Source organism: Trematomus bernacchii, unplaced genomic scaffold, assembly GCF_902827165.1.
Source record: "Trematomus bernacchii unplaced genomic scaffold, fTreBer1.1, whole genome shotgun sequence".
Classification (NCBI taxonomy): Eukaryota; Metazoa; Chordata; class Actinopteri; order Perciformes; family Nototheniidae; genus Trematomus; species Trematomus bernacchii.
Genome location: NW_022987582.1, coordinates 3,985,254 through 4,005,874, shown reverse-complemented (window position 1 = coordinate 4,005,874; position 20,621 = coordinate 3,985,254). Strand labels below are relative to the sequence as shown.

At 40.6% G+C, this 20,621-nt stretch overlaps 2 protein-coding genes across 2 annotated transcripts; both read left to right on the top strand.

The window, feature by feature from the left end:
• The first annotated feature begins 3,165 nt into the window (after positions 1–3,165).
• hoxa2b (homeobox A2b) lies at positions 3,166–4,759 on the top strand. Its single transcript, XM_034127869.1, has 2 exons — positions 3,166–3,497; positions 3,971–4,759. The coding sequence occupies exons 1-2, from the start codon at positions 3,166–3,168 to the stop codon at positions 4,644–4,646; spliced, it is 1,008 nt and encodes a 335-aa protein (XP_033983760.1). The 3' UTR covers positions 4,647–4,759.
• Positions 4,760–7,819: 3,060 nt separating this feature from the next.
• On the top strand, positions 7,820–16,568 carry skap2 (src kinase associated phosphoprotein 2). The gene is made up of 13 exons (XM_034128077.1): positions 7,820–8,071; positions 8,426–8,531; positions 8,611–8,636; positions 9,011–9,109; positions 9,882–9,962; positions 10,284–10,367; positions 10,515–10,639; positions 10,990–11,053; positions 11,183–11,293; positions 11,479–11,553; positions 12,753–12,865; positions 16,137–16,239; positions 16,356–16,568. The coding sequence occupies exons 1-12, from the start codon at positions 8,032–8,034 to the stop codon at positions 16,227–16,229; spliced, it is 1,017 nt and encodes a 338-aa protein (XP_033983968.1). The 5' UTR covers positions 7,820–8,031; the 3' UTR covers positions 16,230–16,239; positions 16,356–16,568.
• Positions 16,569–20,621: the final 4,053 nt, after the last annotated feature.

Genomic DNA, 20,621 nt, shown 5'->3' with positions numbered 1-20,621 from the left:
TTATCACAATATTTCTGCACATGTTGACGTGCAGAACAGTTTGATTTGCAGCCTTTAACGCCCCTGAAGTATCTGTCAAATCTGCTCATGAAACCAGGGGCTCAATAAATAAAACTGTTATGTGAAAACCCTGTCATGAGCACTGCTTTGTTTTCTAGACACACACACACACACACACACACACACACACACACACACACACACACACACGCACACACACACACACACACACACACACACACACACACACACACACACACACACACACACACACACACACACACACACACACACACACACACACACACACACACACACACACACACACGAAGCTAAATGTGTATTCCAGAAGGGTGATGCACGATTGAATACTTCTGTATTTCTTTTACAGTTGTCCCCCACGGGCAGAATATAATGGTGTTCACGGTATAATGACAAAAACAACTATAACAGACACTTTTATGCATTTTCTCACCAATTTAACCAAATATAATTTCAACATTTTACATAAAATCCCTTGTGCATAATGTGTAGGAAATAAATATGAAATATATGTGAAAAATCTTAAGCATAAAATTGCAATTTGATACATTAAGAATCTTTTTAACACTGAAAAAACAGATGGGCATTGTAATATCCACATATTTATTTTTAGTACGGGCATACATTTGCATGACACTGACAAAAAATAATTCCAAAACAAAGTCAAGACTACGAGTTGTAAATATATATTCTTAGTTACCAAAAAAGCACCAAGAGTGGTGACAGATTTGGCCTGCTTGCTTCCCAGATGTCTCTTGTTGTCTCGGAACAGACGGGCAGCGCCGCTCCTCCTCACATCCAGACACCGTCTTCTTTCTGTCTGCATCCGTTCAGCAAGCAACAAAATGTGGCTTTATGTCTGCACATCTCCGCATGAAAACAGCAGACTTAAATCAACATTTGTAGCAATATATAACGTTATATAAGTGTCAAAACGCAGTGTTCAGATAATTTTCATCATAAATATTGTAGAGATGCATTTGTTATTCACAAGGCTCTTTGTTCTCTTTGTATCCTTGTTGGTTTCTACACCTGTGTCGAATTAAATCTGGCCAGTACTAGGCTATCTATAAAACCTAATTTTATATTCTAACAAATAAGAATAACATGATAATTAACACAAGTGTAGAGAATAATTTGCAGCAATAACCAGACATGCTTAACAATGAGCTTAATTTGGTTAAATTAAAAACATATTTGTAAGTCTGTTATTCATTATTATCTTCAGTTAAATTATAACCAAATATTATAGGCTGTGAGGAGATTTACCTCACAGTACATACGTTATTAAATTTGGTGAACATCCTTAAAAAGAAAACAAAGGTCAAAATAAGTTATATGAAGTAAAAATAAACATTTCAAGCAAATGTGGTAAAATGTAATTATTCTAGAAGTCTACCAGGCCAGAGAAAGACCGGCTCGCATCTGATGCAGAGAAAGGTATGAGACTGAATGGGATTTCTGCTGAATGCCAACACCCACTCACCTCTGCAAACAATTGATCCTATGTAAACGCTGCTCCGTTCGTTTCTATACCACTAACCAAGTCCTTTACTCTCCACAATGTTTTTTCTGCCAGTATAGTCCTTTTTAAAATCGAAAAACGACCGATTTTCGTCTTCAGAGGGATTTCTGATTTATTATCGAGCGAGTGTGCAAAAAATATTGTGTGCGTAAAGGCCGTGCGTCTCATCCGTCTTTAAAAAAATCCCTTCACTTCTAAATCGAAAACTTCCTCTACAGCCTAGCTAGAGAGTGGTTGTCCTCTTCCTGGCCATATATGATCTAAGGGAGTGTTAGATGGTTTAAATGTGTTCTTAGGGCAGGGAGCTGTCAGACCTTTTGGCGAGAAAGATTGATCACACACAGGCTACCAGGGCTCTTTGTTTAGAGCCTGAGCAATAAACAGCCATCGGATCCCCACCTTTCCTCTGCCTCACACTAGTGGCAAATCATGTCTACCCTCCGCTATGTTATAACCAATAATGCTGAGGTGTAAGGATGATGGCTTATGTCAACATTATCCCTATAGGTGAAATAAAATAAATGAAATGGGATGTGGGATAGGGAGCTATAAACTGTGAAATAGTGAGAATGCCCTTTAAATAACCCAACTGCTTACTTGCATTGACACAAAATCATGTTTTTCCAGGAGATTTCCTATAAAGACTTAAATTATAAAATTACCAAAAATACCATAAGGTACTGAGAAGATTAAATAATTGGGAGAAAAAACCCCTGCGAGAATCTGATGTCAATATCATTCAAATTCACATTATACATCTATTAAACAACAGTCATTTTTGTCATCCCTCTGTTTTTCTCTCTCTCTTCTGTGATGTGTGTGTGTGTGTGTGTGTGTGTGTGTGTGTGTGTGTGTGTGTGTGTGTGTGTGTGTGTGTGTGTGTGTGTGTGTGTGTGTGTGTGTGTCGGTGTGTGTGTGTGTGTGTGTGTGTGTGTGTGTGTGTGTGTGTGTGTGTGTGTGTGTGTGTGTGTGTGTGTGTGTGTGTCGGTGTGTGTCGGTGTGAGTGTGTGTGTTGGGGGAGGGGTGGACATGTTATTGAATGTCTGGTGCAGCCTTTTCTCTCCAAGCAAACCTCCAAGAGATTCTCAAGATTAACGCCCTGGCCCTGATATCGATTGGGCGTCGCTGCATTATGAGACACAAATGTGACTGATGAAATGATTTGTTGAGTGCCACGCTACAAATAAATGCTCATGCACCCACATCACAAATCACATGCACGTACTAGCAAGGCAGACTGCGTGGCAAAGAAGGCACGTTTTTCTGTGGGCGGGGGGCAGAAGTGAACAAACTGACCCCAAGAAATGTGTAAATAAAGCAACCCCTACCCCTGGAATGAGGCGTTACCCCTCAGACTTTCTCGATCAATCACAGGGGACAGTGGCTTCTTTTGATAAAAAACCCAAATTGTCATTGGGCAGATGCAATCATGTGACAAGTAGCACGGGCTAATTCCAACGATGTCCTCATGAAGGCAATAGTTTATGGCATAGAGGTCTCCATACGACAATATCTAGTTTAGTCGTTTATGATAATAAACGGCGTATTAATCTGAGTTAATTTTAAATCAGCGAGATTTTCAACACAAGGAGGAGGAGATGAATTACGAATTTGGGAGAGAAAGTGGTTTTATCAACAGCCAGCCGTCGCTCGCTGAGTGCCTGACATCTCTCACTAACCCTGTCGGTGATGCATTTCAAAGTTCATCAATCAAGAGCTCGGCGCTTTCACAGTCGACACTGATTCCTCCTCCTTTTGAGCAGACCATCCCCGGCCTGCACCCGGGCATCCACCCACGCCACAGCCGCGCAAAGCAGCCGCTGCAGGCTGCATCCCTTCCCCCGGAGTACCCGTGGATGAAGGAGAAAAAAAGCATCAAGAGACACCCGACTGCTGCTGCTGCTTCTTCTGCAACAACGACTGACTCCTCGCCACTCTACTTCTCCCCCCAAGGCAAGACATGATGATTAATAACCTCCATGTAAAAGGCTCCTCATTGTCTGAGGAATCCCCTCAGCATGAGCTGCATCCCGGGCCTTATGCAACACGGGCATCCCTTTAAGCCAGTGTAGGATTTTGATTTAAACATGCTTAATCTCATCAAGTAACGCACTGACTTGTGATGCAGTGTACTAGTGTTAATGTTTGACAGTAATGGAGAGTGATAGATTATTCTTACACGGGCCAGCAGCTGGCATGTTCATTAATCTTCACCCTCCGTCCTGTCCTGTCCAAGCAGACCCATCATATTCTGCCTGGGGCCCATAAATCTTCCCACTGCCGGCGCTTGCTTGCCACAATTTTCTCCCCGGCTTGTTTTCCTCCACATATACACACTCAACTCTGTTGCTGTTTTATTTATTTTTTGCCAGCATTTCTCTGATTAAAAAAACTTGTTTATTTTTGTTTAGGTTCCCCAGAGGAGCCAGAGCTCGGAGGGGCATCCCGGAGATTAAGGACTGCGTACACCAACACCCAACTTCTGGAGCTGGAGAAGGAGTTTCATTTTAACAAATACCTGTGCAGACCGAGGCGAGTGGAAATAGCTGCTTTGCTGGATTTAACAGAGAAGCAGGTGAAAGTGTGGTTTCAGAACAGGAGGATGAAGCACAAGAAGCAGACCCATTGCAAGGAGAACCGGGACAGTGAGGGGAAATACGCGTGCCTGGACGACGAGCCGGAGGACGAGTTTGAGCAGGAGGAAGACAGCAGTGCAGCCGGGGGGACGCTCCTGGAGAGGGAGAGGTATTTCCACCAAAATACCTTAACTTCACAACATTGTATGAACGGGCACAATGGGGACAACCAAAGCGCTTTGAACAGCAATGAGAAAAATCTGAAACATTTTCCTAACCCGGCACCCACTGTTCCTATCTGCGTGTCAACAATAGGCCCGGACAATGATAATTCCCCGGGCCTGGACGTCTCTTTGCAGGATTTCCACGTTTTCTCCTCCTCCTGCTCTTTCTCACCAAGTTTGTCAGATTCTGAACATAGTCCCTTGTCTTTATCCTCCGAAACGTTTGACCTTTTCTCAGAAACACTCACAACAATCGACCTGCAAAACTTGAGCTATTAAAATATTTCAACATGTTTCATTTGAGTTCAGACACTTGTGTCCAGTTTATACTCAATTAAGTAGATCTCAAAAGTAAGGTAAGTTAAAGCAAAGACATTAGCCTATGGACAGTTTAGCCTGCGAGTAAAGACTTTATTTTTATATGGATTTCTACTACAGTGAGAATATTTTTCTTGAAATAAAACTTGACATTTATTGGAATCAGCAGCGCCATTGTCTTATTTCACAGTAAGAAAGTTTGGAGAGCTCATTGATTTTAGGCCTACAATACCATATAAAATATATTAGCTATAAGAAAAAATGAATTATGTCCATGAATAGTTTATAACATGTTTACTTTCATACTTTCAAATAAAGATAATATAAAGAGTTTTATTCAAACGCCACGTGATGTTTTCTTGCAGTATAAAGATACTATTGATTCTATGATCTCAAACGTCCTCAAAACAAATAGCAAGATTAATGAGCATTACGAAATACAAATAATAGTTATTTTGTATCTTTGTTAATTTCCATACGTTTAGTTTCAAGTACTTTTCGTGCATGCTTCTGGTACATAGGCTACCTCAATGATTTATCGGACCAGAAAGAAGGAACAAAAAAAGCAGATTCATTGCCTCAGCAAGTTTAAACCCAGAAAAAGAACATTTGCTGTGAAAATTGCCTGCTAGGAGTCTCAGGCCAAAAGCTATGACTTTTCTTGGCTCTAATTAAATTTTATTGCCAATAAAACTCACAGCACTGAGGGTGCTTGTTTATGGCCTGATCCTCGTTGTAACACAATCTTTTTGAAATAAGAATATCGCCTTATACGCAATCGTTTTTCAATTTTGATGATTTAAAATTAAACATTCAAAGCAGCCGAGACGTTTCCCCCAAGTCGATGTACATTTTAACTTCATTTTAATCTAGAACTATAACACAGTAGCAATAAATAGACCAGATATGAGTTAAATAGCAGGCGTTATTTATTCCATTTATTTATGGTAAAATGTAACGATGGAAGTAAATGTATATTAATCTGAACCAAACGGATTTCGCCCCTGTTTACGGCTAAATTAGTTTTTTCACACCGACTGGTTAGCCTCGGCTCGTTAAAGCGCACAGAAGCCACGATGTCACAGCCTGGTCGCTGTTTCTAATAGGAAGCTGTTATTAAACGTTAAGGGGAAATGATCGATAAAGCCAGAGATTTGTCCTGGAATAAAAAGATTAACAATCCCACTGATCAATTATTCTGACCAGAGTCTGCAGGCAGCGTGATTTAATTTACAGCCTCGGTATCTCTGCACTCATCGTGCTGCTCTCAGCCTCACAGCTAGCAATACTAAAAAAGGTGGGGTGCTGCAATTCTTACTGAGATACCATATTAAGCGATGGCTAATTATGGTAATTTTAAAAATAGATAGGAAAAAATTAAGCCCAGGTGGTCAGATTTGCTTTGGTGCTGAGGCCACTGAGCTCATTTTTAGTCAGAGCACTCTGTGCCATCAAGTCAGTGTCTGCTGGACTGACCACAAATATCTCCTGATATTTATTATTTGAAAAAAGGTCCGGCAATGTATACCTTTGCATGCTTTGTTTCTCTTTATGAGCATCAAAATAAAACATATCATTCATAGCTTTGCCCCCCGCAGCTTTCACCATGACCACCCCAACATTCACATTCATGAATTCGATTATATAATTTTCTTTATTTGTTATGGGTATATGATGGTAATTTGGAGCAGCTTGGTCAAGTAGTACATTACCAACATGTTATGAATCATACAATCTGAGGAACCAACCACAGGAAGGAGTTCAAGCATGGTAGAAAAGTAGATGAAGCTTTATGGGAAACTAGATACAAGCCTGTGCCAGCAGATCCCTCCCTCCACACATGCACACACACGGGTCAAAGGTCAAGCTGGCTCTCCTCTCCTCTCCAAGCGGAGAGGAACTACTGCCAGGTCAGGAGGGGGTCAGGTTTTGAATGACCTCAGAGGGTTTGTGGCTCATAAAGAAGGTCTTGGTTACTCAGCTCTGAACAGGAAATGACATCAGAAAATGCAAAACAATAATACCATGAAGGATATTATATAAAGTTTATGTTTGCATTAAGAAATTAGGAATGTGATTGTAAATCACATGACAATAAACCAAAGATCTATAGAGCTGGTTCAAATTTTCTCAGAATGAATCAACATCAACAATATTGTAAAACTTAATAAAAGACATAAAGCAAAAGTGTAAAAAACTCAATCACTGTCAATAAAGAAAACAACATAGAGAGTGTTGTACTGGGTCCAAAACACATTGGTGAAGAAAAAAGGACAGAGCACCTAAGAATTTAACCAGAGTGTGTGTGGATGTTAAAGTCTCTCTAAAGCTGCTGAGTTAAAACTGGAGGAGAGTCATTTGGATGTGGGACTGGTTGGCCTGACAGCACTGACAAACAATGTGCAGCACCTGCAGCTAAAGCACGAACTGAAGCTCTTCAGCCCCTCCAGAGCTGCACTGACATCTCTGTTTCCTTTCTCCACAACAACAGGCTATTCAGTTCAAAGGCTGAGCCTTTAAACCTGGATTGGGTGATTCTCACTGTCAAAAGATGACTAATGAATGACTGACACCTTTATAAACAATATGACACCCAGCTGCTTTCACTGAATACACCATGAGGCACAGGGTTGACTTGGTGTATAAGGTGAGCTTTTTGTTGTTTACTTTTGCCAGGACTTGTACATTGATTGCATTAGAAAGGAAAATTGTGTTTGTCTTTGATTGTCCACTACAAAACGAATTAATGTCTCACTAATGCGATTAATATTCTGAATGTGATCTAGGAAAAAACTGTGCAAAAGTTAAATGGGCTCTCAAACATCTGTTGCTGAAATATAAAAAAAAAACTGGCACCTAAACCTGCAGAACAGTTTTATATAATGGCCTCCTCAACTATTAATGAGCCCTATTTGGATTTACAATGTTGACATATTCATAAGCCCAAAGTGCTTGCATCATTGTAAAAAAGAGACACCGCCAATGTGTCCAGTGAGTCAGTCACAGACTTAAGTGCCAGAGAAATATTATCTGGGATCAATCAAAAATATGATCATGTGTGATCCGCTGACTTTATAGGTCTGTAAAGACCCATTGCTCCATTAAAGCATCGACTCCACGTCATCAGGAGCAGTCAAAACTATACACACAAAGGCTGATAGACCAATAAACGTCAGTGTGGATGTTGAACAACAGGCAGGTTTCAGAGGGGGTTTTCTACAGCGGAACTATGTGGTCAGATAATAATTAGAACTTTAACTTCCGTGTCCTTAAACTCATTGCTGCTTCCGTGTGTGAAGTCTCCCCGCCGGACGGTCACCGCTGCCAGGAACAAACTCTCAATACAATGCGTGCGATTCCCGAGGAGCTAACGACGCTCATCTCAGGTAAAATCTTAATAAATTACCGCTTATCTGCACACAATGGGTGGTTTTCTGTGTTTATTTGGTGCTTTTGTCACCACGTCCAGCTTTTAAGGGACCGTTTTGTGAAAGAGGAAGCACACACTCATAACAACGCTTTCAGTCAGGTGGACTTCAGTCTAGCTGCATCATGTCAACCGTGGTGCTATTTCATCCGTGCTGATCAGTATCAAACAATGAGCAGTTGGACTTCGAAGCTGCACACCGTGTTGTTGTGCTTTTGAAAAGGATATGTTTTCCAGTAGAAGCCTACCTGGTTTTTGTCTGCCAAAACAGTGGAACCAGATTGTATGAATGTTTTATCTGATTTATTTTTAGACCTAGAATATTTCATCTCTGATGGATTAAAAGGGGAAAATCTCAGCAAGAAGGCAAAAGAGAAGAGGGATGCCTTCATCAGACGGATTCAAGAGCTCAAATTGGGGTATGTCTTTCTGCAGATCAGAATTGAGGTACAAATATTTTAATGGAAAATATTAAATTAATCTCTTTCTCTTCAACAGTTTCCCACACGATTTCAAGGACAGAAGTGAGTGCTTGTCTTACACTTTATTAAATGTACCAGTGGCTCCCAACCTTGTGTTGTAAGCACATAAGGCATGAATCTGAGGGGTCACTAATATCAGGATAAACCCATTGAAATGTGTTATCTTATTTTAAAAGATATGATCAACCACTTTGAATATCTTAAATAAATACCTCCTGATACACAAAAAATGTCCTCTATTATTTTCTTTTTTTCAAAAAACTGTTTTGTGCTTTTAAACTTTCTCCAAACAGCCACAAAAGGGAATATCCCTCTTCAAATGAAATTAATAAATCTCATGGATATGCACAACAGGTTGGGAGCCATTGGGATACAATATAACAGGCACCATTAACAGTTTCTGTTTGTTCTTCTAGGTGGAGATGAGGAGGATGACGAGGAGGAAGTTGACAGCAACAACGATGGAGGCTCACAGCAGTCAGAGCGCACAGACAAGGATGAAGACGCTGGCGAAGGTAAGCCACAAACACTTAGCAGATGTCCAAACGTTGACTTGCTAACTGCTAACAAGTGGTGGATTAAAGTATTGAAAATTGCACCTTGGCATGAACATATACAAATCTCAGGGTCTGCTCCTTGGAAAAGTGACTTTGAGTGGCACAATGAGGGAGACATTCCAACTGTAACTTGGCAACATACTTGGGAAGCAATTTGGGGGAACTAGTGCTACTCCCACCACCTCTTTCACCCCACCCCTTTGACAGCTAGAGCACGCTTTATTGCTCCCAGCCAGTCTTGGGACAGAACATTACTGCCATTGCTGTAGTTTGAGAAAAAACATGTCTCCATGTACAGTAGCCCAGTTAACCCTGTACGCTCCATTGGGGCAACCAATGCAATATTTTGTATTTACTTTTATAAATAGAGTATCAGGGATATCCTTGTGATAATGGCTATTAGGGGTCTGGGGTTTATGGGCTGCAAACAGCTGCCAGATTTATGGCTGCTCTTTCACACAAAGCAACTTTGACACAGCAGTTGAACATTTGCATTGAAGTTGCACGCTGCAAGGGGAATCTCCTCCAGTGAGAAGCAAAACCTTGCGTAGTAGAGCCTCCATAGATTCTGCTACTTATTTTCACATCAGTCAAACAAATAAACCACATACTTGAAGAACATGAAGTTAGTCAGAAATCAATCTGTTTGTAATTAACATTTTGAAAACATAATGTAATTTTCACTTATACATCATTAAAAACATGATGGGTTTCCTCAACTGTTCTCCAGGTGCCCAGCAGTCCCCACCTGTGGCGGCTCAGGACCTGACGTCTGTCTTTAAAGCGGGATACCTTGAGAAGCGCAGAAAGGGTGGGTGTTCTGATGATGAGATACGTGTTACCCTTTTTTTTATGAGAGAGTTTTGCACACTTTAATTGCCAAGCTCCTCAGAAATGTATTGATATGTTTTAACCTACATGTCCTCCTTCCGGCAAAGCATCCATTTAATATAAGCCAGCCATTTATTAAGACAAAATAATTATACCTCCTCCTAAATTTAAGGTATTGTATGATAGTAAACCAAACATTCCATTGTCATTTTCACATTGTTTTGCAAAACAGAGCTCTAATTAAACCAGAGAATGATCTACCTCTTCTAGGTTATGATTGTTGTTGGTTTTCTCTCCACAGATCACAGCTTTTTCGGCACCGAGTGGCAGAAGAGATGGTGCGCTCTAAGCCAGCATACCTTCTATTATTATGGCAGTGAGAAAGGTTCTTACATTTTTAATTCCTTTTCATTATGAAACTGTTTGAGAAAATTAAAAGTGGTTGGATATTTAGCATTCTGCATGTGACAGTGACTTTGCAGTTGTTGCATCTAAACTATTAATAATGATGTTTTTAATTTCCTGTAACCAGACAAGCAGCAGAAGGGAGAGTTCAGTATCGATGGATACACTGTCAAAATGAACAGCACCTTACGGAAAGACTCAAAGAAAGACTGCTGCTTTGAAATCACGGCTCCAGACAAGCGAGTCTATCAGGTGCGCGCATCTCTTGGTGATGATTTGAGTCACTGCTGTTTCTAAGTGCACAAACTAATTGAAAAACAAATCTGGACTTCAGATGTGCCATGTTTAAAATTTGGCAAGGCATGTGTTTACATGCACTTCATTCATTAAAACCTATTCATTCATTTTACACTGCTGCCTTTGCAATGGCTCAACCTGACACGCATATTTAAAAAGTCTAAATGAGTGTTTCTAACATTCAGGCTCTTCCATACGGAACATTTTGCTATGCATAAATGCAGTATTATTTGCTTATGTTAATTAATATATGTACAACTGGATATTGAACTGACTGCAGTTTTCATTTCTCTCTTTCCTGACAGTTTTGTGCGTCATCCGTGAGAGAGGCGGAGGAATGGGTGAAACAGATAGACTTTGTTTTGAAAGGTTTGAACTGTTTAATTCATAAAGAATGATCAGGAGTATGCTCTATAATGTCGGAAACTCAATTTGTTTCTGGTCAGAAATCTCAAAATATTTGTGTACGCATTAGTCAAACGGTTCCCCTGTTGGTAGATATGCCAGGAATCATCCAAGAAGATGAAGAGGAGGAACAGGATGTGTACGATGATGTTGATATACCTGCGTCCGAGCCGATTGACGAAGACATCTATGAAGAGCTCCCAGGTCTGATCTACACACTGTGTCACTGTGATGATATCTGTTGTCCCTCACAAAATCATCAAATTACATGCATCTCCTTGATAACAAGGGTTTATTTTCTAACAATCCATATTTCTCTGCCTACTAATTAGTCAGAGAATCATAAGTCATAGCACACTCGTCTATCCATTTCTTGTCTGTTTCACCAGAGGATGACTTGCCCACTCCAGCAAAGCCTCCTCCAAAGGTCGTGCCAGCCAGTAAACCATCTCCTCCTGCTGCAGGTAGAAAAACATTTTTAGGAATGAACAAATATGAGTGGTATATTTGATTTGTGTTTAAAAGTGTAGTATCAATCCCTATGTACATATAAAGACAAGATAGGATGAGACTGTGGTCAATAAATAACATTCAGCCACATATAGTTTGAAAATCAACCTTCTAAGCTACAGCTAAAAAGAAGTGACATTTAGAGAGGAAGTTTCTGTGAACGTGCACCACTGAAAGTTAACACAATGCTGGAAATAACTTTTGGCCATGTTAGCCAACTTCCCTTTTACAATAAGTGATGCATAAAAGTTCTGCAATTGCAAAAATAGCAGCCTAACTTTCAAATGTTTCTATGTAAACATTACAACAGCTCCCACAACATGATCACACACTGAGGGTCCTACAAACAGGAAGTGGTCCCACTTTAGATCAATAGATAAACTGAGCGGTAAACATTAACTGCCAAGAAACTAGCTTAGTAATACTACTAACTATTGTTATACAGCATTCTATAATGTGATATTTAGTTAACATGTTTTGCAATCAATAAAACAACAATTACCATACTTTTACCATTTTATAAAAACAATAAATGATGCAATGCACACTGTCTAAAGGGAAACCAACTCTTGTTTTACAAAAAAAAGGATATTGAAATTGATTTGTTCATTTTGACTATAATAGCTTTCTCTACAAAGGATTGGTTTAAAATGACATAAAACTGAGAATTTATCATTATTATATTTTTTTATGAAGGGTCAATGGTCATAATTAACATGAGCACTCAAGCCTTTTGTGTAAATGTGACAGTTTTAGGCATACAGGCTAATTTTCATTAGCAGCCCCTGCAGGTTGATGCAGTTTTAACCTTTTTTTTCAGTGGTGAGCTACTCCTTTAATTTCTGTTGTGCAATGAATTGAGTGAGAATGGTGACCAACAGCAGCACTTTTAAAAATCTGTGTTTTTATAGTATGCATGCAGACTGTTTGAAAATATTTTCACTATGTTACTTTGCCAGCATTAACATAAATACTCAAATTGAGCATATAGTATGAACTTGGCTCTTCCTCCAGTTCTGTTTAAGGCTCTCCACTGCCTCCTGTTGGTCCTTCTGCATACAGACAATCACTGCTGTGTCCTACCTGTACAGTCTTAATGTCTTAATCTCTAAAGAAAATAAAACTGTTATCACCTCTCTCCCTTTCCATCCAGTTGATAAGAGCACAGACTACCCCAACTTCTACCAGGGCTTATGGGACTGTTCAGGGGACCAACCGGATGAGTTAACCTTCAAGCGTGGAGATGCCATCTACATCCTCAGCAAGGTATGGTTAGGGGAACCCTGCTTGTCAGATGTTAAAGATTGATTTTTCCCTGGGAGTTTTCTTTTTTGGATAGTGAAGCCGGGATGAGCTCAAACCCAACTGAAATGCCAGAGATGTAAGGTCTGTAGACAGGGTGGTTCTGCTGGTCTCAGACCACCTAAAGTGAGTTGTTTCTAGGCCCTGAGAGGAACCGACTGTTCACATCCTTTACTGGCAGCACCTGGCCCTCCGCCTGGGGGTGGACGGCTGATGGTAAGGGGCAGACTAAGCTCGGTTCTCTCTCTCTGGCGCTGTGATGGGGATTAGTTGTGTCACAACGGAAACTGTTTTAGTGCTGCTGGCGGAGGCTGGGCTTAGCTGGCACACAGCGCCATTCCATCACTTCCATCTGGACTGTTTCAGCACGCTGCCGCTGCTGCCAGTCCGGGCGGTGAGCAGCCCTCAGCCCACACACCTCTCAGACGTCTCTCTCACCTCGCCAAATAGGAATGTGTGTTCTCAGGAAACCCAGGCTCAGTCCACCACTCTGTTTCAGAGCAGGTGAGGACGTGTAGTGGACGCACAATTTCCGAGGCTTGTCGGCTATATGGCATGAGTGCCAGGTATTGAGAACTGAGGGGCCGTTCTTTACCTTCATTATGTAACTAAACAGGAGCCCTTTTGTGCTTAACTGGTTCATATGAATTGTGGATTTAGATTTAGATGTGAAACATTCAACAAGCTTGTTTTTGAACATTATCCTACATATAAGTCAAGGTTTATTTTACTTTAAAGATGCATGTCGACCCTGTAGTTTGTGTAAAAAAGAAAGAAAAAAGAGTGGGAAATATGCACTGGCTGTTTGCGTTCAGGAGCATGAAGTCAACTGAGACTCTGTGTCAACTGGTCCTTTTCCAGATTCAAGTCTGCCATCTAGTGGCACCTAAAAGCAATGAAGACTTAAAAACATGAAGTGAATGATGAATTTCGAACATTATTTAAAAAAACCTTTATTTATAATTTACACTGATAATTACATTGCTTTTTAGTTAAGAGTATAGGGTGTCTTTAATGTCAGAATATAGTGTAAAATACCAATAGCCAGAGCCTTAAAGAAAAAAAAAAGTTATCACATTTGAGGATAAGAAATATGCATATGTTCAACATTTATATTTGATAGTTGATAGTTAATCTTCTGTGGACCAGCTAATTGATTAATTGATTCCGCACTAATGGAAGGAAACAAATGCACAAAGCAGACAGACACCATCAATGCTCACTGGCCAAATGCCTGTTTACGACTTCTTCTTCGTGTGGAAAAGGACCAAGAATCAAGTTGCCCTTTCACTCAGACTGGGAGTGCCATTAGCTGAAACCTTGGTGTTGGGGGTTGTGGCCTGCTGCGAGGGCAATGACCATAAAACCTGTCTGGACTGCAGCAGCCAGCTGCAGCTGAAGGGACAGTCGACTCCCCCAGTCGCTCCCTCCTTCCTCATTCTCCTTTCTCCCTCTTCCCTGTGTCCCTCCCCCATTCCACAGACCAGAAATAGCTGTAGTGTTACAGCTGCGAGACCCCCCAGACAGGACCTGGGTGTTGATTATAGGGCTTGACCGGGAGTGAAGGAGAGTGTGTTGTCCGGATATGCTGCACCACCACCCCCTCGCCCCCCCCCCCCCCCCCCCCCCCCCCCCCCCCCCCCCCCCTCCCCCCTCAAGTCACAGCACATAAAACTAATCGGGAGATGTAACATCTCACTTAACTTAAGTGGCTGGATGGGTGGATAAAAGTAAACACTGTCCAAACATGTTGCTGCTGTGGTCCGTGTGCCCATGATGTTTTCACTTCATCACATTAAAAACGTTTGCAAACTGATGGATCAGCTGTGGAGTGTTTCATTAGGTAGAGGTAATAATATTATGGGACATAAGTATTATCCAGTTGTGTGTTAATAATGTATGTGTTGTCACAGTGTGTGGTATCATTAGTCTTCCACAGCTCTGTATATGTGTTCTCATGTTTTTACCCCGCACTCACTCAAGCACGTCTTATTTGTCAGCCAGAACTACACAATGAGGTGTTGGTGTTTTTCAAAGGCCGGCTGCAGGAAGTCATAACGTGCACACTCACACACTCAGTCTTGCACTACACACTTCATGTCAAGCTGCCATATTATCCCTCAGGGACGTGAGAAGTGTTGTTTTAATAATCTGACACATTAGTTATTTTTTTAAAGTTTGTTTCCTTTTCAATTTGCTGCTAATCATTAAGATGTACTTATTACTTTTTATTATATTCCAGTCCTGTGTATATAAATATTTGATATGGACAGCACTTTTTTATCTGACGTGATGAATGACCCATCACCAGACGACAGTCAATCCTAGCCATCACTATTGTTATCGTAATCTTCTTCTATTACCATAAGATCACTTACATTTATTACTCTCTCCGGGGAATAACTGGACACAGATGTGGTCCCTCCTCGTCCCCGGGTTTTGGCATAGATTTTGAACATTCACAGGTTCCTTTTCCTTCAGCCTTGTGATCTCCAGAGTTGATTCATGTCCTGGAGGACTTTGATGTGAGGTCAGTCTCTTGGCCAGAGCGGGAGAGGGGTATTCTCCTCTTGTCTCAGATCTCTCCTCCCAGTGTCCCCCTCACATCTCAGCATGCTGACAGCCATTTGGAGCTATTACTTGTCATGCTGTGACAGATTTATATGTGATGTGCTCTACACACACTGAGGTTTTTGTGTGCAGGAGCAGGGATGTGTGTGCGGTTTTGAAACCAACAGCAAGTATAGAGGCAGGAAAGCGAACAGGAGATTTAAAGTTGTTGTTGGGATGTAGGAGTGAAAGGGAAGAAACGTTGTGAATTTAACAGGTTGTGTTTGTATTACGATGGTATCAAGATGATAGGGAATGAGGGCAGGGAGAGATGGGAAATGATAGGAAACAAGAGTCCGTGACCTGTAACAAACCCGGGATGTTGTCAGTCACAGTGGGCAGCCTTAACCTGTGCCACCAGGGCGCCATTATCCTTCTGACTTCTGTTAGACATACAGTCAGTGTCAAAGTCTCCAAAGCAAGACCGCTGGTTTCTGTAACTCTAGAGTTTTACCATCAGATAATATTTTAAATGTTAGGAAAAACCTCAGCCTGTGGTGTGATCATTGATAGTGATATTTATTTTAAAACAATTGTTTGCTGCTCAGTGTTGTCTATAGAGACAAGAGGAAATGAGTGTTTCTCAACACAACAATGTTTCTCCATGTCTCCACTTTGTTTTCAGGAGTACCAGAGCTGTGGTTGGTGGGTCGGAGAAAAGAATGGATCTATAGGAATCGTTCCCAAAGATTACCTGATGGAGCTTTACGCTATATAAACACACCCATGTAAGTTGTTCAGACTTCAAGATGGCAGTGAAATATCTTACACCTTTAGTTATTTTAAGAAATATATAACTGTGATAATCCGTTTTATTGTAACTGGTACATTGTGTCACTTACAGGGTCTTCCATATCCACTCCAACTGATTGATGATTGGATAAAATACATATTCATCTGACTGAAATACATGTTAAAGAGTATTTTTCTACAGTTTCTGCACTTCTTTTTTGTATTTATTTCCCATCCTCAAAACCGTTTTCCCATACCATTTCATCATTTACTTTTGTCAGTGTTTTTCTTTGCAAATGGCTTGATTAATAAACGTTCAAACATATCTGTTGTGTCAGAGCGTTCTTTTAGTTATTTGTATTCCTTGGACTTAAGCCACAAGGTGGCAATAGAGTCTCTTCAGAGGTCACACATTTCTACATCTGTAATAGAGGTGCTCAAGGCAGAAATACCACATGCTAGGTTTTTTTGGTTGCAGTGGGACACAATTTTGTATATGATATTTGCATACTGAATTATGACAGGACAAGATGCAAGAGGAAAATGTTTAAAACATAAATACCTTAAAAGAAATAAAGTTATGCAGTACATTCTCGAGGGAATAAACATGCATACACATGGAAAAAATAACATGTATCAATAATAGTCAAGCATACTTAAACAAATTGTTTGCCTATTGTTATGATATCAGGCCAAAGTCAATATGAAATCTTCTGTGTACACCAAATTTGTTTACACAACCCCTTTAAATAAATGAAAAATGATGTATTTTTAAATATTAGATTTATTCATTCGGTCAGCACTTTTGTTCCAAGCTTCAAAGGGATGCTGTTTCTTTATGACACCTGAGAGACTTTGCTGGGCAGAGGATCACAGCACGGCAGATGGTTGGCTGTGCTGCGTGCCCGAGTGAAACGGCTGAGGTGCACTAATAAGACAGCCACCCACACAGAGAGCAGGGCGCTTATCACCCTCTGAGGGGCTGTTTGACAGCAGTCGTGGTGGTGTTAGCTATGGGCATATCCCTCCGAGGTTACATACATACTGTACATTCTTTTACGGCCTCCTTACTGAAATACCAAAGTTGTACTACAATTTTATTTATCAGGGTAACCTGTTCCACCTTTGGTTTTCTGCAGACAAAAGGGGCCTTGTCAAGGTTTTCTCAAGGTTAAGATAAATGTGAAGGAAAATGCGCTCATTAACCAATAACTCACTGCATCTTTCTCTGCTTCTTCGCTCTATTCTTTCTCTTGCTCCTGTCTCTGTTTTGTTGCTGTTGAGTGATGAGCTAGTCGCCTGTCCTCTGGGTGACATTCAAAGCCAACATAAATCCTGCTCTTTATGGTACAGTGCAGCGATAAAGCCTATCTGCTAATTGGAGCTGTAATGAATTACCATAATTAGTTATTGAATATACTACATTGGATATGGGGAGAAAATGCTTTGTTTTAGGGGAAGAAAGGAATGTAGTGAAACGATGTGAAATCCAGTGATCACCAAATACCATTACTGATGGTGTCTGTAATTCCATCATTAAGGCAGATTATGTAACACATGACACATGTTTTGGTGCTAATGTTAAGTTGTGGATTTAAAACATAAACACAAATATTTCTTTATGGCTGACGTAGCTTTCCAGCTAAGAGTCTTCTTTTTAATGTTAGGCTATGGGTTAGGTTGCCAAAGGCAAGTAAGGCTAAATATTGCCTCTCATTTTTATGTGCCAATAAAGGATTTCCTTAATGGATGTCAACTACACCCCCTTCCCCCTCCGTTAGATTTGGACAGCCATATCTTCGGAATATACAGGTTCTTTTATTGCAATTTAACATCAAGATATAATGTTTCATAGATAAATGCCACCGGGCCATTAATCTAGTAGGCACTAAATTACACTAATGATACCAGAATATCACTAATTAATACTTGCAGCCATAAAGATACACTTTTACCGGTCAAATATATATAGATTGAGCTGCTGAGTAATAATAAATAAAATTCAGATTTGCTGAGAAAGGTGATGGAAATATAAAACAAATCTCCCTTCAGGACAGAATCCATTTTGTACTGACAATTTAGAGCTTGTGGTGTTCATTTTCACACAGCCAAGTGTAATATACTTCGAATAACAAACATACTGCATACCTTCTGGGTAAATAACTCTCGGGAGGGACAATATAATATTGTCATTGATAGCTGTTCATCCTTGTTAAGTATTATCGTGTACCATCACCATTGTGTACCTTAACCCCTGGGGCTGGTGGGAAGGCTAAAGACTTGATCTATACCACTTTAGAGAGGTAATCTTGATCAAGCTGTCAGCTGTTTCTGCTGCTCTTTAACCGGGTCATTCAGCCGTAGATCACCACAGCTTCATAGAGAGTTTCTGTCAGGAATAACACTGCCTTATTTATGTGGTATCCACTGGCATTTTACAGGAAATGTATTACCTCTCCAACTTGCCCTCTGTCAGCATTCCATTAAAGCCTCTCCCAACCGGTCTAAATCTTAAAATCTGAAATAGACACTTTTTAAATGCAAGTCACTCTTAATTGAGGTCAGTTTCTGTTAGCATAACTCATGGCAGCTGACAAATTAAGGTTTCCTCAGCTAGTTTATGACATTGTGAGAATAAGACATTGGGTATTTAAAGTGAAAGCTAACGAACATTTATGACAGGCTGCCCTGAAATTCATATTTCTGGAGTTTGAGGCTTCGATTTTTGTGCCTTTCAGTGATTTTTCAATATATAATGTGTAATATTTTGAGCTGGAAGCCAGGGTTAGTGGCAGGCCAGTAAATATGGGTCTAGACAGGCCATTTATTACAAGCACCACACCCATCTCTCTCACACGTTTTCAGTGTCTGTTTTTCCTTCTTGTTAATTGCCTTCTGCGAGCTGCAGACAGTGATGTCGAGGGAAGACTTTTATGTCTCAGGTGCTGGTGGCTCCACTGCCTGACAGTGTCGTTTCTGGCCTTTAAAACATCACCATCATCCCAGAAGAGGATGCTACCTTGATCACCATCATGTCACAGATGATACTTTCCACTGATGAAGGTGCTTGTCATCTCTCTCACTAAATGTATGCACAATTGTTACAAACAGGTCTCTTGTCCCAGGATGTGTGATTGGCAGTCCCGGCTGTCACAGGCAGAGTAGAGCTATGTGCTGACATGTCATTCAGGATAAATCACTCTTATCAAAGTGACAGTTGTTTGTCCACCTGCAATAAACATCTCCCACGCCTCGCTCCTGCTCTATCTACTCGCAGATTATTTATAAGGCTCCAGCCTCCGTACTCTGGTCTTGTTTACTCTCTGGCTGTGCCATAATATCAGTTCAGCGCTCCGCTACTGATTTACTCTACTAGTTAGTGAGGTGAGTAATGACCCTGGATGGTCTGGGAGGATAGTTTGCAATCAGGGCGGGTCAGAGATGTGCGAGATGCATCAACTGTAATTGCAGCCGTCTCCACACTGTTCCTGTAACATTCTTATACCTCACAACTGTCAATCTTGTGTAAACTGAAACTTCACTCTTGCCACCCTCAGAGTTAGATGATTGTATCCCACATTCAGGATGAGGTCGAATCTGAATGTCAGCTCTTAATTTAGCAGTTTTTTTTGTAATACAGCCCCATGACATAGGAAGCACACATTTGAGAGTTGAGTTACAGGAGCTTGCTGAGCAAACAGAGTCACTGGATAGCACATTGCTGCCATCACTCCCACTTAATGTCATCTGTGGTATGTATCTGAACACAGGGCCAGCCAAGCTGACCTGAGCTTATTTAGTGCCCGGGGCCCGCCAGGAGCTGATGGTCTTTACAGAGTGACCATGGTCTTGAGATGGACAGAATAACAAAACTGATTCAGGGTCACCATTGAGGGCACTTACATGTAACATGCTCAGTATAACAGCAGGGGGTTTTTTAACCACCTGAGGAGTTTATAAGAAATAGTTACACACAAGTCATTCAAGCTGAGTTTTAAAGCATCCAAATTCTCCAATTGGACAGTTTTAGGCAAAAAGTGACGATTTATATTTCTCTACAATGTTGGTCAGGCTTTAAAAAGGCATTAAGACAATTGTGTAAGGAGATAGACAGTGCAGTACATCACTATAACACTTTGCAACATGTTTGAAATACAAATAACTCACACAATTTCTGATGTCCCACCAAAACATTCTTTCAGGGTTGGAGGTATTGGTACAATGGTACAATGGTACAATAGGAGATACCTGTTCTAAACTCCTGGCTGCTGCTCATGAGAGATTTAAACAAGTCCAAGCCACCTCTGCTTTGTTTGTTGTTGGATGCCAAGCATAAGTATTTGTCAACTACTGATATAGTAGAGTATTTATATTAAAT

Bases quoted from the DNA above. Each gene is read 5' to 3' on its own strand.
- hoxa2b (XM_034127869.1), top strand. From the start codon at position 3,166: ATGAATTACGAATTTGGGAGAGAAAGTGGTTTTATCAACAGCCAGCCG. The intron at 3,498-3,970 runs GCCACTCTACTT...ACTTGTTTATTT, and splicing joins GCAACAACGACTGACTCCTC to TTGTTTAGGTTCCCCAGAGG.
- skap2 (XM_034128077.1), top strand. From the start codon at position 8,032: ATGCGTGCGATTCCCGAGGAGCTAACGACGCTCATCTCAG. The intron at 9,110-9,881 runs GTAAGCCACAAA...ACTGTTCTCCAG, and splicing joins GGATGAAGACGCTGGCGAAG to GTGCCCAGCAGTCCCCACCT. The intron at 10,640-10,989 runs GTGCGCGCATCT...CTTTCCTGACAG, and splicing joins CAGACAAGCGAGTCTATCAG to TTTTGTGCGTCATCCGTGAG.